At 43.2% G+C, this 19,898-nt stretch overlaps 3 protein-coding genes across 5 annotated transcripts; 1 reads left to right on the plus strand and 2 right to left on the minus strand.

Annotated features, from left to right (window-relative positions):
• Positions 1-1,061: 1,061 nt before the first annotated feature.
• naprt (nicotinate phosphoribosyltransferase) lies at positions 1,062-10,210 on the minus strand. 2 transcript variants are annotated; one of them, XM_044044932.1, is made up of 13 exons: positions 9,811-10,210; positions 8,670-8,797; positions 8,517-8,599; positions 7,930-8,060; positions 6,885-7,000; positions 6,167-6,363; positions 4,997-5,134; positions 4,816-4,900; positions 4,647-4,727; positions 3,815-3,917; positions 2,132-2,289; positions 1,398-1,505; positions 1,062-1,302 (listed from the first exon to the last, which is right to left on the minus strand). In XM_044044932.1, exons 1-13 carry the CDS (start codon positions 10,076-10,078, stop codon positions 1,216-1,218), a joined length of 1,683 nt encoding a protein of 560 aa, XP_043900867.1. In that variant the 5' UTR covers positions 10,079-10,210; the 3' UTR covers positions 1,062-1,215. The 2 variants fall into 2 exon arrangements, with proteins under 2 accessions (XP_043900867.1, XP_043900866.1); XM_044044931.1 differs by having other exon boundaries at positions 4,997-5,137; positions 9,811-10,209.
• A 461-nt stretch (positions 10,211-10,671) lies between these two features.
• lg14h8orf82 (linkage group 14 C8orf82 homolog) lies at positions 10,672-14,320 on the minus strand. Its single transcript, XM_044044936.1, has 3 exons — positions 12,962-14,320; positions 12,818-12,866; positions 10,672-12,122 (listed from the first exon to the last, which is right to left on the minus strand). Exons 1-3 carry the CDS (start codon positions 13,124-13,126, stop codon positions 11,653-11,655), a joined length of 684 nt encoding a protein of 227 aa, XP_043900871.1. The 5' UTR covers positions 13,127-14,320; the 3' UTR covers positions 10,672-11,652.
• A 723-nt stretch (positions 14,321-15,043) lies between these two features.
• On the plus strand, positions 15,044-19,516 carry si:ch211-191a24.4 (uncharacterized protein LOC100150331 homolog). Of its 2 annotated transcripts, none has more exons than XM_044044934.1 (4): positions 15,044-15,219; positions 15,617-15,743; positions 16,994-17,115; positions 18,316-19,516. In XM_044044934.1, exons 2-4 carry the CDS (start codon positions 15,622-15,624, stop codon positions 18,951-18,953), a joined length of 882 nt encoding a protein of 293 aa, XP_043900869.1. In that variant the 5' UTR covers positions 15,044-15,219; positions 15,617-15,621; the 3' UTR covers positions 18,954-19,516. The 2 variants fall into 2 exon arrangements, with proteins under 2 accessions (XP_043900869.1, XP_043900868.1); XM_044044933.1 differs by having other exon boundaries at positions 15,097-15,219; positions 15,620-15,743.
• Positions 19,517-19,898: the final 382 nt, after the last annotated feature.

Genomic DNA, 19,898 nt, shown 5'->3' on the forward strand with positions numbered 1-19,898 from the left:
GAAGCTCCAGCTGTTTTCCCAACAGCTTGCATCCATGAAGTTGCATTATTGCCATTTTCTGGCATTAGAAAATCAATCTTTAAATCAGTGATAACTTAACTATTGTGTCAGATGACTGAAGACTCAGCAACAAAAATGTGAGCAGCAGAGAGAGAGAGAGAGAGACACACACACACACACGACGTATTAAGAGCGTGTGGAGATGATTGTCCAGCCGGGCTGACATGAGACCGTCATGGCTGTCTTCATGTCTAATCAGCTCCACATGTCTCACCGGGTGTTTCTGCTACAACTGGTCAGCAGGCAGCCAATCACAGCGCAGAGAGACAATTCTCACATGTCTCGCAGCCGGAAGGCGGGGCGTTGATTTTCAAGGTTCTCAAAGAATTCAGCCACATGGGCTTCATTCAGGGACACACTGGTCCAAGAACGATGGGAAACACACAAGGAAAACTTAAATGTATTGACATTCAAATTAAATTTTGTCCCCGCAGCATTATGCTGCATTGACTTCCACTACTTTACCTTAACCTAACTGCAATTTAAATCTCAGCCCTTAACTTCACCAGTTCCTCAAAAAACCTGCTTCTGCCTCAATAGGACCAGGTTTGTTTGGTCTCCATGACGACTAATGGTCCCAACAAGGTCAGTGTTCATGCTAGTCCTAAACACAAGCACCTTGTTGTAAATGTCTGTGTTCACTCAGTTTCTACAGCTTTATCCGACACATGAGGAGGGGTCACAGGGAGCTGGAGATAATCCCAGTTGACACTTTTCTATTCTTCTCTTGTCGTTTTTTGTTTTTTTTGCTTTTCCATCAGTGATAGAACCTGGTACTTGTACCTGGCGAACATGCTAACTCCAAACACAAAGACCCTTGTTTCGAGCCGGGATTCAAACCGGCGACCCTCTTGCTGTGTGGCAATCTGGGTTACTCGTCTTCTCATCAGGGCTCCGCCCTGAAAACACACAGGACACACACTGCATGAAGCCAGGTGGAGGAGAGAGCGAGCGAGCGAGCCAACTCTATGGGGACTAAAATGACCACAGTGGACAGCATGTGTGTTTTCTGGGATGGTTTTTACTCTGGCAGTGATCCAGATTGTGTAGGCACTCTTTGGGTGAAGTTCTTAAGAAAATCAAACCAGTAAAAAGACAACAAAAAAAAAAGAAGCAGGCGATGACAAGAGAAGAAGAAGTCGAGGAGAATCATCTTTAGTTGGCGAGAAGAAAGTTGCTGTCGCTGGAGCTTCCTTTACACAGCTCCGTCACGAGGTTGTGGAGTTTCTCTGACACTGCCACCTGGTGGTGGACAAGCACAAGAGCGATGTTTGTCATTTACGTAACTCACGAGGCACGTGAGGTATTACCTGAGTAGAGCTGTGAGTGAGGCTCACCGAGTAAGTGTCTGGCTCCTGCAGCCTCTTATGTCGAGGGTGCAGAGTCTGGAGAGAGCTTTGGACCTTTGCTCTAGTTTCTGCGGCGCTGCACAGAGGCTGTGTGACCTGCAAAATGTGGGAGACACATTTTTGTGTCAAGAGAAAACACTAGGCATGTTTTACACATATTATCTTGTCATTTACTGTTATTTTAGATGCCGCACGGAATCAAAGTGATATCAAATCTTCCTGTACAATTCTAAAGAGGAAATAAGGAGACACTTTTAGTTGTATGGTGTGCCTCAGGGATCAGTACTGGGACCGAATTTATTGTATTTAATTTTTTTATATGTGCTTCTCCTTTGCTTTAATGGTGTTAAAACTGGATTTTTTTTTAAAAATTAAACAGTTTTGTGTCATCTTCCCTGTATTTAATACTTAGTTTATATGTAATCTTCACTGAAAATACTGCATATAATAGCACATTAGCGTCGTTCAATAACTGGTTACTGGAGCTTAAGAAATATTGTGCATTGTCTATTGTCATTAAATTTACCAGGGTCTTTGAATGCATCTCATTAGCTGCTCCTCACCACGTAGCTCAACGTACAGTAAAGCCTGCATTATTTTCATCAGAGTCAACTGAAAATAACAGCCACACCATCTACCTCCATGTGTAGAAAACAAAATCAATAATAAGGTCTTTGCTTTTTCTACAGATGATGAAGAGCAGAAATCCATCCCCTCCTCACCTCTCCTGTGGCGAACACTTCCTGACGCAGACAGACGACCTGAGCTGGAGTGATCGAGACGGCGTCGCTATTATGAACCACAGGGTAACAGCTGAGTGCGACTCCCGCCTCTGGAGGAGACTCCACCGCCAGACACAACAGGTCTAGAAAGGGATGACCTGCAGGGGTGGTAAAGAGTGTTTACAACGACACAAAATCTGTAAAGATTGTCATGAGGCTGGTGAATATAAACTGGGCTGTAGTGCCCTTGAGCAACGCACGGAAGTATGTCAATATTGCATTTTCGCCAGACCTGACCTCCATGCAAAGTTTCAATAGATTCTATGCACGTTAACCTCCTCATAAATGACCGCAAAGACGTGTAATAACAACAACAATAATAATAATAATAATAATATATGAATGATATAAAAATGAAATCCCTCTGATGTTGTGAATTGTATCGCAATTTCTGTCAAAATAATCGCAATTAGATATTTATTCAAAAATCTTTCAGCCCTAATCTGGCCCACGACGCCCTCATATAAAACATGATCTAGAATGAATTAAGAATTATGAAGAAATGTCATTGTGACAGTGAGTCAGCAGCTTTGACCGATTTATAATTAATAATTACACATGCTGCACATAAGCATGACTTTTATTTTGAAGTAGCCACAGGAAGCTCAGAGTTCACCAGTGACTCTTAAAATGTTCCAATGTCGCTGGGAGTCAATGCTCTTAATCTACGCCGTAATCAAAGCTAAATGAAGGTGAAAAGAGTGACGAAAGCGAGCGCCGCGGCAACGGTGTGAAAGCAAAGAGAAGGAACAGCAGATGGTGCCAGAACAAAGCAGAGAGCATGAGAGAGCATGAGAGCATGAGAGAGCAGAGCATGAGAGAGCATGAGAGCAAGAGCAGAGAGAGCATGAGAGCATGAGAGCATGAGAGCAGAGGAGAGAGCATGAGAGGAGCATGAGAGCATGAGAGAGCATGAGAGCAGAGAGAGGAGCATGAGAGAGCAGCAGCATGAGAGAGCATGAGGGAGCATGAGAGAGCATGAGAGAGCATGAGAGAGCATGAGAGGAGCATGAGAGAGCATGAGAGAGCATGAGGGAGCATGAGGGAGCATGAGAGCATGAGAGCATGAGAGAGAGCATGAGAGAGCATGAGAGAGCATGAGAGAGCATGAGAGAGCATGAGAGAGAGCATGAGAGAGAGCATGAGGGAGCAGAGCATGAGAGAGCATGAGAGAGCATGAGAGAGCAGAGAGCATGAGAGGAGCATGAGAGAGCATGAGCATGAGAGCATGAGAGCATGAGAGATGAGCATGAGAGAGAGCATGAGCATGAGAGCATGAGAGAGAGGGAGCATGAGGGAGCATGAGAGAGCATGAGGGAGCATGAGAGAGCATGAGGAGCATGAGAGAGCATGAGGGAGCATGAGAGCAGAGAGCATGAGCATGAGAGCATGAGAGCATGAGAGAGAGAGAGCATGAGAGAGAGATGAGCATGAGAGAGAGAGAGCATGAGAGAGCAGAGAGAGAGCAGAGAGCATGAGAGAGCATGAGAGCAGAGAGAGAGCATGAGGAGAGCATGAGGGAGCATGAGAGAGAGAGCATGAGAGAGCATGAGGGAGCATGAGAGAGCATGAGAGAGCATGAGGGAGCATGAGGGAGCATGAGGGACCTGAGGCCGCTCTCACCGTCAGCGTCTATGAGCCTGTAGACGGCTTTCCTCCCAGGAACAGTGCTCTTCTCTGGGTCTTCACTGATCTTCATCCTGGGTCTTCCCTGGACCTCCACCAACTAACACACACCAGGCCACACATTCACAGCATTTTAAAAAGGTACAGTGTGTAAAGTTTCACTTCCAAGTATGTAATTCTGCTTTCCCACTATACAGTTTCAGCACTTTTTTTTTTTTAACTTTAATCTACAGTTCTCGTGTCGGACGTCGCGCTCACGACTCTCTCTGACCAATCAGTGACCGGCAGTCTGTTGATGTGACATTATTAGTATCGGTACTAAAGTACAGTGATACTTAAGTATGACGTAGTATTGCTTGAGTCGTTGCCGGACCTGTGGAAAAGCCACATCAGACAAACTACAGTCTGTGACCATGAAGCCGTCTTTCGATCGCGGTACAGTTCAGTTTGGTACGGTTTGGAATGGTTAAGCCCTCGGTCAGGCTTGGTAGGCGGGGTGTGGAACTGTGCTGTACTGTACCATTACTCTGGTAACACCAAGGGAAGGGTACCGGAGGATTTAATGGTTGGGGCCAGTTATTTTGGTACTATTCTTAATGGATGTACTGTACCAAACTGTGTCACCTTAAGTCACTGTGAGCTAAGAAAGAAGAAGACGTGTATAAAACACAAGAAGAAGAAAAATGTCTGGCATAGTTAAGGGAACGAGAGGTGAGAATGAGACCATTTAGGGTTCTCAAAATACTGATTCCATGTGGATAAGAAGATTCTGGATCCTCCTGAACTCGTTCTTGTGTGGCAGCAGGACAGTGTGTCTTTATTTCATTACCTTATACACACAACCAAGCGAGGGTTGCTTTGTGCAGGTCACCAGGTGAGTTCCGACGCCAACCGCGTCGATTTCATTCTCCTAAAAAAAAAAAAAAACCAGCACGTCCAAGACCATGAGGGACAAGGACTGGAGTCGAGAAGGAGAAGACGATTAAAGCGACGCTCACCTTTGAGTTGAGCTCGGCCATGCTTTCCTCTGAGATGTTATTGGACCCAATGATGATGAGCGCATTAAAAGCGGGAATGGAGAAGCTGTGGAGACGTAAGGTAATGGGACGATTTTACTTGTGAGGTGAGAGAGGCAGTAAAATCCCAACACAGTCTGTTGATTGTAAAACACTCACTCACTGCTCACTGCAGAGTCGGAAAACGCGCCGCACATCCACCGACAGCGCACACAGGTCGCCGCTGTCCAGGCGAACGCCCACGGGTTTGTAGCCCAGTTCACACAAGGTCAAGGCCACGGCACAGAAGTTCAACAGGCCGCTACTGAAACCACGTACACACACACACACACACACACACACACACACACGTACATGACTCCATCAATGGTTTTCACAAAGCTTTGTGTTCATAATAATGTGTGAGTCTACAGCCACCGGCGTTATCTCTGGTGTGTTGCAAAACACAGAATTTAGTTTGCTTTCTCCTTCTCTCAGTAATGTCACGAGGAGAATTTACAACTGTGAGTGAACTAAGAACTATACTGTGCTGTTGATAAAGTTTAAAATGTTGTTCACAGTGATTCAGTTTTGTTAAAAAATGGCATCAAATTTAAATGTGGGAGAGATTAGCACACACATTTATTTATATGTATATTAGGGACGTACTGACACCGAAATCTCTCCCTAAAACTCGTCTCTTTTAATTGTTTTACATACTTTTACACACGTACGTTCTGTCTCTTTTGGTCCACTGTGGTTGTTTTAAAGTGCTTTATAAATAAAAAAGTTTTTTTATCAAAGTATTTGTAAAAACGACTAACACCGCTGCACGCGATACCGCAATACGACCAACAAGTGGATGTGTCACACATCAGGCGATGGCGACAAAAGTGGAGCAGACCAATTCATTAAAAATGTGGCATTCCATTAATAGACGAGGCTAATCTTCTCTCGATGTAAATAAAAGCTGATCAAGTGAATCCAAATGTTTCTTCCAATACTTTTGAAGGGGAATACTTTTGTAAATGGTTAAACAGTGGCAACAGGATGTCATTTTTGTCATCATACCTGTACTATAATGCATATATCAACAGATATACCGATAAATCGAATGGCTAGAGAAAGCACAAACATCTGGTCACTCATCTCCACTGTCGATACACGTGCATCACAACAGTAAAACGTCATAAATGGATCATCATCAAAATCTAATCATTTCTGCCTTTGGGGAAATGAACCTAAATCTGAAGAGATTTTCCTTTAGTTTTTGATGGTGTTGATAATGAGTCTGAAATATTGTTAGTAAAAAAATATCAAAGACATGTTTTCAGTATGGTGATCCTGTAAATACCAGCCAACGTTGTAGCTGTCAATCACGGTGAGGAAGTTGTGGGGGTAGGCGATGGCGTAGGACAGGAAGGCAGCCAACTCGCCCTCTCTGATCTTTCCGGGCGTCGCTCCCAGGAGCTCACACACGCGACTCAACCAGCCCTTTGTCAGAGAGATGACGTCCACCGGATCAGCGTCCCCGTCCACTGCCACCAGAGTCTGCAGAAGAGGGACAACACACAGCAGAGACATCAAATCTGGTGAACTAAAGACCTGAAAATAATGACCTTAGACCATACAAGCCGCACACGGAAGCAGCATTTAATACTGATTCGTCTCAAAGAGATTTTAAAGTGAAATTAATAAGTAACCTCTTACAGAAATATGGAAAAATAAACATTAAAATCTAATAAGAAAAAGCACTGGGGGCATCACTGAGCGAGTGGGAACAGTGCAGTTAAGTGTGTGTGAAGCATGAGAAGGGACTGGGCCCAGGCCCCTGTACATGTGACACATCCTACATGTCTGTCTGTCCACAAAGACCCCTCCTCTGTGGCTCCTCCTCAGATTTCTCCAATTTTTTAAAAAAAATCCCAGAATGCCTCAGTGACTCCACCTATCCCTCAGCAGATGTTTGTCTCTGTGCCACGACAAACCTGGATCTGATCGAGAGTGAAATGGATTTATGAATGAACCTGCGGTGACCTTTTGGTGATCATGACTTAAAAAAAAATACTCACTCGTGGCCACACCTCCTCCAGGGAGGTGAAGGAGGTGACGAAAGAGTGAGCCATGGTTCCTGTAGCGGGGATCCCGAACAGGAAACCAGCCTGAACATTACTGGTGAGGTCGAACCCTGGAAACAAAAAGTCAGGACACGTTCACACAGAGACAGAACTTTACATAGAGAATGTTTTTACTAAATAAGCACAAAAACAACTCTTAACACAGTATATATGCCAGGCCCAGGGGTGGAGCTGTAACACAGCCACAGAAATACACCAAGAGTAGAGAAGACGGCGTGGAGTGCGTGCACAAAGCTTAAACACGGCGTACAAACTCAAAACACGAGAGAGAGAGGTAATCATTCCTACCCTGTGCCATTAGACTGTACAATGCCTCACAGCAACGTCCACTAATCACACGGAAATAATGTAAATTACCGGCAAATAAAACTGCACCATATATACATATTTATCTTGCACCTTAAAATCCACTGCTAGGTATCTTATTATTAATCTTTTTTTTTTTTTGTATCGTCATTGTATTGTATTTTATTTGTATTTTTGCACGGCTGCTACGATGACCCAATTTCCCCTCGAGGATAAATAAAGTTATCTATCTATCTATCTATCTATCTATCTATCTATCTATCCATCTATCTAAAAAAACACTGAAAAAGATGACGCAATAAACTCAAAGCAGATTCTCCTGAACATCCCAACTGACACTGTAACGATCACATGAATATTCCTGTTTTTTATGTTTGTAGAGAAACACTGAACTCCTTTAAGTAAACTGTGGTTCATTAGTTCTGAAAAACTAATGAACCACCATAAAACCTCCACTTTCACCATAATAGTGCATTCTAAATGTCTTTGGGTTACATTCTTTGTGACTGTTTTATTTTGTTGTACAGCAGCAGCTCATAACTCTTGTCTTGTGTCTCTGGTACGACTCGTTGTGTAGTCGCCAACGAGAATAAAAAAAAAAAAGAAAAATGCATTAGCTGCAAATGAACACAGTAAGTGCCTGAACATGTTTGACTGGCTACGCAACATTTACCTCCTATGTGTGTGTACCGCGAGGCGGTGAGGCCTCCGTCTGGCCCCTGTGCTCGCCTGAGGCCCAACTCCAGCAGCTTCCTCCTGGGACCAGCTGCCAGGCGGAAGCGCGCTGCGTTACTACACACCAGACTGCCGACAGAGAGGAGGGGAGAGGAGGGGAGGGGAGAGGAGGGGAGTGGGGAAAGCACATTGTTTTTTATGAGCCCTGCTACGGTAAAATATTTGCATAGTGTTATATAAGAGCTGGGGGAGAGAGCACAAGGTCACATACTCAGAAAAGGGTAAATATAGAATTGAAATCTATTCTGACATTAATCTCTTTAATCTCAGAATTCTGACATTAATCTCTTTAATCTTAAGTGTAAAAGATAAAAGTTAGTAAAAATAAAAATATATCTATAAAATGAAGAAGAATCGCTGTGATGCGCAGAGCTCCAGGGTTCAGATGGTTAGAATTGGGTTTAGGATAATTGTTATGGTTATTTACTTTAGTTGTGATGGTTAAGGTTAGGGTGAGGTGCTCGGGAACGCATTATAATCTATGATATGTCCTATATCTATGTGTGTGTGTGTGTGTGTTGTTACCTGGCATAGTTCACCAGACACAGTAAACTGGTCTCCAGCAGTTGAACGACAGCCAGCGGACCTGCCACCTCCATCAGGGGCACCTGCAGATATTAGATGTCAGCGCAGTTTATAAACACCAAACGTGACCTTTGACATCTTCCGTCTTCTCACCCTGGCGAACACCACGGTTCCCTCTGGCACGGAGCGGAGCGTGACACCCGAGCAGTCCAGGCCGCGCAGGAACTCGAAGAAGGCGGGGTCAGTGGCTGGAGGCAGCACCGAGCGCAGGAACTCCACATCTGTGAAACACCATGAAACACAGCAGCTGGATCACCAGACCTACGGATTCAGCCTTCAAGCTCACTCTCTCACGTGTCCCATAATTACACACACACACACACACACATTTATAACAGCTAATCTAATCCAGCAGCCACCTCAGTGGCCGTGACTCGTCCAGGATCAAGATGTCTATGACAAGAGGTGGAAAGTAGGGATTAAGCGACACAATACATCGTGGTACAGTTGGGTTTGGTCACGTGTCTGTACTTTACTTTGTTATTTATATTTCTAACAACTTGTACATTTACTCCATTATGTTCCTTCTCACTTTGTTACTACCAAATAAAATCAGAAGAAGAAGAATTGGTATTATGGTCTTGATGAACTTTACACTAGTTTTCACACGCTGCAACATGGGGTTAAGTTAAGTGTCTCTGCTCTAGCAAGGCCAGGAATTGAACCCACAATCTTCCAGTTGAATGACAAAAGTTTGACTTACATGTTATATCAGAAAATTAAACTTATGATACTTAAAGTACAGTAAATGTCATACATTTTAAAGACTTTTTACTTCAGTAATATTATTTTTTTTTTTTAAAAAGTGACTTCAACTTCTACCAAAGTCACTTTCTGGTCACATACTTTTTTTTTACTCACTTTTAGGTGACTTATACAAGATTGGAATTCCCTCCGCTGTGAACGGTGAACTTGGATTTCCTCGTGTTTTTAAAGTTCCACGTCCGCGTAAAGGTGGACTGACCCTCACAGACCTGTGACCCACACATGATTATTTTTATGGTCTAAAGTTCAAGGATAAACTTTAATCTGACGGTTTCTCGCTGCACTGCATGGATCATGAAGAGGATCACACGGCGGCGGTGTTGCGCAATCAGCTCGGTATGCGTCAAAGTGGACAAGGGCAGGAGGGGCGAGAATCACGGCGTTTTTACGTTGTTATTCACTTTAAAACACCCGCTTGTTCGTGTATTATAAACAGATTGTGAGAGGTGAAGTCGAGCGAGTGTCTCACCTTCGTGTGTGAAGCGAAAGCTGCGCAGGAACAGCTGACAGTCGTGCAGACCGGCGAACAGCGAGAAGCCGCCGCCGAACGGGTTATCCCTGAAGAAGAGCTCGAACACGGCGGGCTCCTGGTGGCGGCCGGCCCGCCAGTACGAGTACGCCATGGTGAACTGGTAGAGGTCGGTGAGCAGCGGCGGGACCCGCTCTCGGATCGACCGCTCCATGGTTGTAGTATCAGCCTCCTCGCGGCATGTGTTGTCAGTGGACGGCGCTGCCATGTTCCTCCTCCAGCCCCGGCTTCTGGTTCACTGATGCCGAGATGCTTGGGACATGGAGTCTCCCCCCCTCCACACACACACACACACACACACACCCCGCGGCTTCTCCCTCAGCTCAGGCTCAGCCTCCAGAAGAAACCTCCTCACACTCTCACAAATTTGATCATTTGATCCCGATCAACCTGATGTCACGCATTATCACTTTCCACTGAACTTTCGTGACCAACAAGGTTCTAATGTCACGGGCTTCGTTTTCTGTAACACAACTATTGAGACAGACATGCTTCTCGTGTTTTACTCATCACACACACGAGCAACCCACTCTGAAAACTGAGCAAGCTAAATGGAACCCAGCCATCATCACTGCTGTGCAAAGGGCAAGATGAATATTTATTTTTATCTTTTACAGTGGTCTTTCCTTGTGACACTCTTACCAGAGGCGTTTCAAGAACAACCGGGGTCCCCAAAAAGTGACCCTGGTAAAGTAACTGAGAGGCAGTTCAGACCTGATTTGCATCACAGAGATTCTGGACACACGAACACAAGTAGCAACAAATAATGAGCAATCGAAAACACGCCAAATTGAGTCAATCTTGATTTGTGGCTAAGGGAATTTTAATCTGGTCTGAACTCACAGCATCATGGTGTGGAACTATAACGTGCCATTTGAAGTTGAGAGAAGTCAAAATACACGTCAGTTTTAAGTTTATTACATATTCAACAGAGAAACTGGTTTCTTTTGTTGTCAAAGCACATTTCATCTGCCTAAATAAATGTTAAATGCAAATCCCCATAAAAAGAGTCCACTTACTTGTTTTAGAACTGCTCATTTGACTTCTCACTTGTGTGCTATGGCAAAATACTGGCAAAGCAAATCAAGTGCTCCCTTCACAGCTGACCGACGACATACCTGCACATTCATTTAGAGCTGCTGCTTTTCCTATGCGTTGCAGCTCCAAGTCAGTACAGGCGTCAGATTATACTGAGGTAAACTTTGCTGATGAGTGTGTACAGATACTGCAACAAGTGCTGTGATGGTAGTCTTGAGAAACACAATACCAAGTCTGGACTAACTATTACTTTCATCATCGATTAATCTGTTGATTATTTTCTCGATTCATCGAGTACTTGTTTGGTCCGTAAAGTGTGTTTACCAAAACCTGGAAGTGATCTCAAACGTCTTGTTTTGTCCAAAAACTAAAATTAAGATTTTAATGAAGATTTCTTTGTCGAATGGGGCAAAGGAACTGAATTTGAAAATTCAGAAAGCTTGTTTTAATTATTTTGGACAGATGAATCAATTATCAAAATAGTTGGCAATGAATTTAGTAGTCGATTAATAATTGATTAATCAAATAATCATTGCAGCTCTAACTGATTTAATCCAAAAAAATGACCTTCCACTCATCAATAATCTTATAAATTAGGACATTGGTCCATGCATCTCACTAACAAACACATGATGAACATGGGTCAATGTTGGCCGCCCGGCACGCACACATCTGTCGATGATGTCAAAGTGGTCCACATGCTGTGTGTGGACGACTAACTAAACCTGTGACTGCTTCTTGTCGTTATCCCAGTTCTCCTTGCTGCCCACTGCCCTCCTCTGCTGCCGGGAAGCATCCTGCCACTTCATTGGTCAGCGTGTGCTTCTGCCCTCCCCATATGAAATGTGTAGGCAGTCCCGATTGTCTCTCCCCCTGAGCGTAGACAAAGAAGGTGCTGAGCTCGTATGCCAGAGCCGAGCGGACCAGGCCGACACCTCCCGATCGCTCCGAGCAGGGATGATACACCCGGCCACTGCTGGGATGCATGTACAGAGCCTCAGGACGGAACGGCACGGCCAGCTTCTCTGCTCCGCCACAGTAAGACAGCAGCTCCCGGTCTCCCTGCAGCAGGTGGGTGAAGACCACAGGTCGGTCATCGCAGCGCAGGAAGTTCCTCTCCCTCCCACAAAGGGACAGGAAGGGGAAGTCGTCCTCGTAGCGCCCGCTCTGGTTTGAACGCAGCCGACTGAAGAAGAAGACCAGGAACTGTTTGTCTGAAGAAGAGAGAGACATAGAACATAAATGTGGTCATCACAAAGGCTTGGACTGACCAGTCAATCCGTGCAGATGAGACATTTTGGGGATTAAATAAAAGGTTAAAGAGAGAATAAATTCAGTCAAAAGCAACACTATCTGATTATTAGAGTCTTTGTACAGTGTCGGTTAGGAATGTGATGACATTATTGAGAATTTTGATGAGTGAAATCATCATCAACACGTTGTTTTTGGTGAATCTTCAATCTTTAAGATTTCATGTGAGTGATTTAACATCACAGAATTTTGTAACACTGTTTCCTCTTAACATCAAACCCTTTTTCAGTTAAATGATGGACATTATATTTCTGACTTTGTGACTATGTTGTTTGTTGACTGTTTATTTAAAACAGTGCGTAAATGCTCTACAATTAAAACGAGCTGTGACTGAGATTCACCAACACTGTCTGTTAATAACAAAATAATCACAGTAATCTATTAAAACATGGTTTACTACACAGTTTATTTGTCTGTGTGTGGCTATAGTAGGTTGTGAGGAACCATTTCATTCAAAACTATCTTTGTGAGGACATTTTTGGCTGCTCCTCAAAACGTCTAAGTACTTTTTGAGGGTAAAGACTGGTTTTAGTGTTAGGGTTATTGACTAGCATGTGTGTGTGTGTGTGTGTGCGCGCGCGTGTGTGTGTGTGTTTACCTTTAAAGCAGGTGACAAAGTTCTTCATCTTTGTGTCATCGAGAAAAAGCTGTAAATATTACATCAAACACAGGAATAAGAATCCAGTATTATGTACACGCACATATTATATGTATATATGAAATGGCTGTGTCACACACTCACCTGTCCCTGGTGGTCCATATAGTAGAAGTACTCCCGGATGCGTGGCTCGGGGCTCTGGCCCTGGATGTACGCTGCGGTGCTTCTAAAGGAGGTGAAGCCGGTGGGCAGGCAGCGCCGGGCGGCCACAGCTCTGCCACTGAGAGCCGCCGTCCGGAGCAACAACATGACCGAGCAGCAGCGTGACAGAATTTAAACACGGAATAAACGACAACAGAGGACACAAAAGAGAGCGAAAGAGCCCTCTACACGAGCTTTACACTCGTGTTGTTGTTGTTTACACAACTGTAGATTCAACCCGGAACCTTTTCGCCGCTGCAACGCCGTCAGTTTGTGGATGTTGCCACCTGCTGGACACTGGTGGAACTTGGTTTAGAATGAAAATAAGCAGTGGGGCTACAGAAGCACAATATAGAGTTATTATTAGCTCAGTTTGCATAATAAATTGCATTATTGAAGTATATACAGTACAAACTATAATCTTTGATTAAGAAACATGTTGTCATGGCCACAGTAATGAGATTCCTGACAATTACACAACTATACGATTAAAAAATGTGACGCTCAAAATTCATCCAGTCTTTTCTCCTTCTTCTTCTTCAGCATTTTCCACTACCAATAATCATTTTGAGTAACTGTGAGGAAAAAGTGCAAAAACATTCCCAAAGTGAAAAGAGAGCGTACAGATGAAAAGCAGATGGAATTCCACTACTGTGGCAACCTGTGGTCGGATTGAATGTGTGCACCAGTCAGCAGGCAGGTTCAAAATGAGAAGTTATTCAAGTTAAATATGGAACCTCGCCACTTTATTAGGTACACCTCACCTGTTACACTGCCTAAGACACATAAACATGGCCGTGAGTTTAAACTGAGAATCAGAATGGTGATTTAAGTGACTTTGAATGTGCCATGCTTTCAGAAACGACTACTGTCCTACTAGGGTTTTAAGAGAACGGATCCAAAAAACACAAGGAAATATCCAGTGAGCAGCAGCGACGCCTTGTTTATGCCAGAGGGCAGAGAGCAGTTAGAAATGACAGACATGCAATATATAAACTCAGAAAAATAGACGTGTTATATAAGTGATGGAGAAAAAACAAAGCACATCAAACCTTGAAGCAGATGAGAGGGAGCAGTTTGGGTGGAGAATTTGGAGCAGAGTCAAAGACCTTTGGGATTATTTTATGAAGAAGAAGAAGAAGAATGTGCTTCATTTTTTCATCCACTAGTTTATTTGTTTCTTCAGATCTCCAACATCCTGTTTCATGTACTTATTATTTTGTTCTTATTACATGTTCAGCATTTTCTATGCAAAGCAATTTTTTTTAATCTTTTGTTATTATTATTTAATTGTTATATTTTATCCGGTGAAGAGAAGAAAACTAAAATCATCAGCATCATACTGTATATGGACCGTGGAGTTGTGTAATGAAGTGACTGGTGAGCGAGTGAACAAAGTCACAGACACACAACAGCTACAGCTTCTTATGTGTGTGTGTGTGTGTGTGCTGATGAAAGAGGAACATAAATAACAACATTCCACAGAGACAATGCTGCTCCAAGCCAACACACACACACACACACACCACTATTCTTCTGAGGACACTGCTTTGACTTCCATTCACTTGGACAGCTGAAGTAACTCCTGACAATTTAAAACTTAACCTTAAACACTAACCAGTTTGTCGGAAATGAGGTTCTGCCTCATTAGGACCAGGTTATGGTCTCCCTAAGGACGACAGGTCCTGACCAAGGTGATTACAGTTCACTAAAAAACTAACAAAATAAGTGAACATTTTCATTAACTATTCTGATTCTCGTGTTGTGAGGACAAGGGCAAAATGTCCTCACAAGTGTGCGTCCTCACAGCCTGCAGAGACAGACAGACAGACAGTTACCCTGTGTGACTGACAACAACAAACAAAAACATACACAATCATTAAACACCCTCAACACTCACACTGCTGTCTATCTGTCTGCCTGTCTTTCCAGCTGTGAAAACCACATTTCCCATCATCCACCACTCACCTGTCCTGTTTCCTGACCTCACCTGGAGACTCCTCTTCCGCCTCACCTCCTCCTCTTCCTCCTCCAGGTTCGGGTGGAGTTCTTCTTGTCTTGTGTTTTTACCTGGACTGACTCTCTCTCTCTCTCTCTGTGGCGGAGCACACACACACACACACACACGGACTCATTCACGGTTTCAACCATGCACTTATAAACGGACAGTTTTGTCTTGAGTGCTGTTCACGGACCTCACAGTAAGTCTGTATTTTACAGTGATCCGCGAGAGCTCACGCTAAAGTCGATTCTTAACCGGTTAAATTAGCAACAAAAACAACAACAATCTGTTCACTGGCGTCGCTGACAACGTTTATTTGTTTTGCCGTAAAACTTGTTCCTAAACTCTTCAAAATGGCGCACAAAATCTTCTTTAAAAAAAAAGAGTAGTTTCTTCGTTGTATGCATGTATGTGTGTGTGCGTGGGTCTCGAGGGGTTCACCTTTTGGGTACGGGGTGACGTCATCGGCGTCATTTCTGTTGGTTTTTATTTGACATTAACGTCAATTTAAAGTAAAGACAATGGCGTTTATTCGACTGTGGTTTATTGTTCAGAGTGTCTGTGGCGTTCAAAGGTTGTGTGTCGGTTTCGGTCAGCAGGTATGAGTCACCCGCCCCGTTCAAACCGGGGACACCGGGAGAGAAACGGGGATCACCGGGAGAGAAACGGGGACCACCGACATTACCGGGACGATGACAGACGTCCATCACCCGACACTGACAGGTGCGTTCACTGACCTGGAACAACAGGTGGACTTTTTCTCTCAACAGTTTCTCGTGGCCTTGTTTGTTTTCTCTACAAACATTTTACAAAAAACACTTTGAATGTTGTTGCCGCCATTTTGTTTGTGTGAAACATTATTTAAACAAAAAAACACAATTACTTCAACTTTCACTCACTTATTGTCAATAGGCTATTCAGTATTTAGCACAGCAAAAATTATCAATATTGACTAGAGCTGCAACTAACGATTATTCTCATAATCGATTCATCTGTTGATTCTTTTCTCGATAAATCGAATAATGTTTGGTCCATAAAATGTTAAAAAAAAATGTTGATCAGTAATTGTCAAACCTGGAAATGATGATGTTTTGTCCACAAACCTGGAAATGATTGAGTTTTAAAAATGTTCACATATCAGAAATCTTGTTTTAATCATGAAAAAAAGCTTCAAATCGTTGATGATTAATCGAGTAATTGTTTCAATTCTAATATTGAATGTTATTGTGTTATAGACTGTGAAAATGTTCTTATAGTACAGAAAATATCTAAATATAATGGAGGAGAGAAAGCAGTTATAGCTACTAACGTATAGTATAAACTTACAGCATGCATTACTGTAGATGAAAGTAGCAGCTCTGCAAACTGTAAGTGTTTCACTGTCAAAGTTGTTACTGTGTCTTGTCTATTATGTTTAAAAAAATGACAAACATTTTAGGGAAGGAGAATCCAGGTCTGATTTATCTGATGGTAGCATATAAATCACCTAACTCAAAATAACTTCAGATGTAAACGATAGTAAAATCCAGATTCTTGTACTACATCATCCACAGCTGGTGATAAAGCTCATAAATCTTCCTCTACCTTGTGCCCTTAGTTCATATAAATGATTGGATAACAGGACTCTTTAGTTTTAATGGTAGTTTATTAACTAAAGCTGAGGTTTAAGTTCATTCTTCTCTCCTCCTCCTCCTCCTCAGCTGACATCTGTAATGTTACATTCCTTCTTCCCTCTTCTCCTGTAATGTTTTCTGATTCCCTCCTACTTGTGGATCTGTCCCTGAAGTTCTTCCATCAACAAAATAATCTCATCATGAGCTCTATTTAGTCGATGCATTTACAACGTTGAACAAAAGTTTCAGTTCTTCAGTGAAACCAGACGTCCTCTTTCGTGTTTATACGTACTTATACTACAGAAGTAAAATATTCTAGATTTAAAAACTCTCCAATTCTTGTGTGTCTGTGTGTTGTAGGTCGGCCTCCTCTCGACCTCCATATTACCCCAGAGAGGCAGACTCGGCTCCCAAACATGTGCGGGACGTCCCCAGAGTGAAACAGCAGGACTCTAAATGCACACACATGTGCTCCAGGAGAGGTGAGTCAGGATCTGAGCTTCATTTTCCTCCCCCCCCCGCACCACTCTGTGAATTACTGGACTGACTGGTTCTCTGGTGTAAACACACCTCTTTCCTCAGAGTCTTGATTTAAACAAGGAAACATGAACCGTTAAAAAGGTGAGAAAGCCTGAGCTCGATACTGGAGCCTGATACTTGATTCATGTTCTGCTGTGGAACCTTTGAGGTGGAGCCAGAGAGGCAGTGTCCACTGTGGACAGGTCAGCTGTCCATCACAGGACTAGTACATTCCACCAAACCAGTCTGCTCCATTACTCGTTTATTTATGAATAAATCATGGAGTCTGAACGCCCGCGTTTATGTGGCATTCATGACGTTATAGGTGTGAAGTTTTTGAAAGACGCGAGAAGTCACTTTTCAGAAAATGGCAGTGACTGTGGAGGTTCAGTTAAAATATTGTAGTTTTTAATCATTTAGAGTTGAGAGTTTGTTTAAATAATGAGTTTTAAGTACCAGGAGTATCTAGAAAAATACCTATTTTCATGACTAAGTCACATCTCTTTTTTGTCAAAGGTTATTCCATGACATCGTCTTCTAATGTCTCCTTTTTTTTGGGATCAACAGTCTAGAACTTACAGAAACTTCAGTTAACCCTCAGAACACAGCATTCAGGCTGTTTTTCCCTGTTACTATGTCATAACGTATATACAGAGTCTATAAGAGCATGCAATATAGTGTCTTTGATCCCCCTTTTCCAGCGTAACCTATAGGCAATCTGATGGAAAAAGATATCTATCTATAAATATATCTATCTATCTATCTATATACACACATATGATATATATATATATATATATATGTATATATATATGTATATATGTATATATATATATATGTGTATATATGTATATATATATGTATATATATATATATATACACATATATACACATATAAATATATATATATATATATGTATATATATACTGTATATACATAACTATAACTATTTTGTGACTTGCCTGTGGCATGGATCTGTGGGTCTGAGTTGGAATTTAAAGGTTTAAGGCTGACTGTCTACAGCCTCTGTGGGGTTAGGGTTAGAGATGTGGGAGAAGTCCTCTGTGATACAGTAGCGTCTGACCTCATCATTATGATCGTATCAGGCAAACAAACACATTTCATTTGATTTTGTCTGTTTTGCTCACCTGTTTCCTCTCAGGCATCGTGCTGATCTGCGCCGTGTTGACCAACGCTCTGGTGCTGATCTGTGTGGTGGCCGCTCAGATGGTGTCGTCGGGCATGACCTCCGCCGCCAACATGGGCGGCTTCAACATCAACTCCAACTTCAACCTGCAGGGCACCGAGCTGCAGAAAGCCCGGGAGCTGGACATGCAGTACAGCCAGATGAGGGCGCCGGGGATTTACGGCGGCATCGCCTTCAGCCTGACCTTCGGTGTCGTCTCGCTGCTGTTCGTGGTCTCCGGGAACAAACCCGCGCACCTGATGTCGAGGAAGCTTCTGGTCGGAGCGCTGGTGTTCCAGGCTGTGGGCGCGGCAGGGTACGTGGTGGCCGTCGGCCTCTACCTGCACTTCATCATCGGCGTGAACGCCACAGATATTTGCCAGCAGCGGGAGCGGCTGTACGCGCGCAGCGGCTACACCTGGATGAATTGTGACGTTGGCGGGGCGGACGCGGCCGTGGCTCTGTTCGGCCTCATCACGGCCATCCTGTACGCGGCCGGCGCCGTGCTCACCGTCAACACCATCCGAGGCGTGAGGCGGTACCTGCAGGAGCGGAAACGCAGGGAGGCAGAGAGACCCAGGGGCCCGCTGAGGGCTGCAACCAGCGCCGTGTGAGCTGGGACTGTGCACATCTGGAGTCTGTTCATGGATTCCCATATTCTGTGATCATACAGCTGATCACCATGGAAACCTCTCACTCCCTGCTCACTTTTTACATCAGATGTAAAACATCTGTGTTGTTATGAACAAAACTACTCACAGATGGCAGACTGCTCATGACCTACATCACAATACAGCCGTATCTGAAACACTTATTTTTTTTAAACAAGAGTTTAGAAGAGATATTTCACTTCATTTTATGACATTCTTTAAAAACCAACCATTGTCATTGTTCTCAAGAGAAATAATCCACACCCTGTCGCCCACACAGTGAATAAAGTCAATTCCTTTTTCTTTTTTTTAACTTTTGTGGTTTGACCTTTTCTGTGTGACCTCACTGGACTTCTAACAAGGTCACATGGCACTGTTATTTTTCAAGTTAAAGGTTTTTAACTCATGTGAATTAATGTGTTTTATACATATTTTATTATTCGATGTTTATAATGTAAAGATGATTTTGATTTGAATGTTTTGTCTGCTCAAAATTAAACTTCCACCACTGTGACTTTTCAGCTCAACCCCTGGTCATTTTGAGTCACTCACCAAATAAATACAATTCATTATAATAAATAGCCTGTAGAGGGTGTCAGAGATCTGAGCACCCTGATCACACACTTACACACAAACCTTTTTAACCTCACCACAATTCAAATCTTAGCCCTAAATTTAACCAGTTCCTCAGAAATGATGTTCTGCCTCATTAGGACCAGGTTTTTAGTCTCCGTGAGGACGACTGGTCCTGTGCTTATGCCAGAAAAAAAGACAAACACATAATCAGTACTTTTAAAGGTGTGAGAGAATGTGAGGACCAGCTTAATTTTCCTCACTTTCAGAAAATTGTCCTTGGTCTGGTTCTCACAAGGATGTTTGAACGTATGGACAGACAGACAGACAGACAGA

This window comes from Solea senegalensis, linkage group LG14 (genome assembly GCF_019176455.1).
Source record: "Solea senegalensis isolate Sse05_10M linkage group LG14, IFAPA_SoseM_1, whole genome shotgun sequence".
NCBI lineage: Eukaryota > Metazoa > Chordata > Actinopteri > Pleuronectiformes > Soleidae > Solea > Solea senegalensis.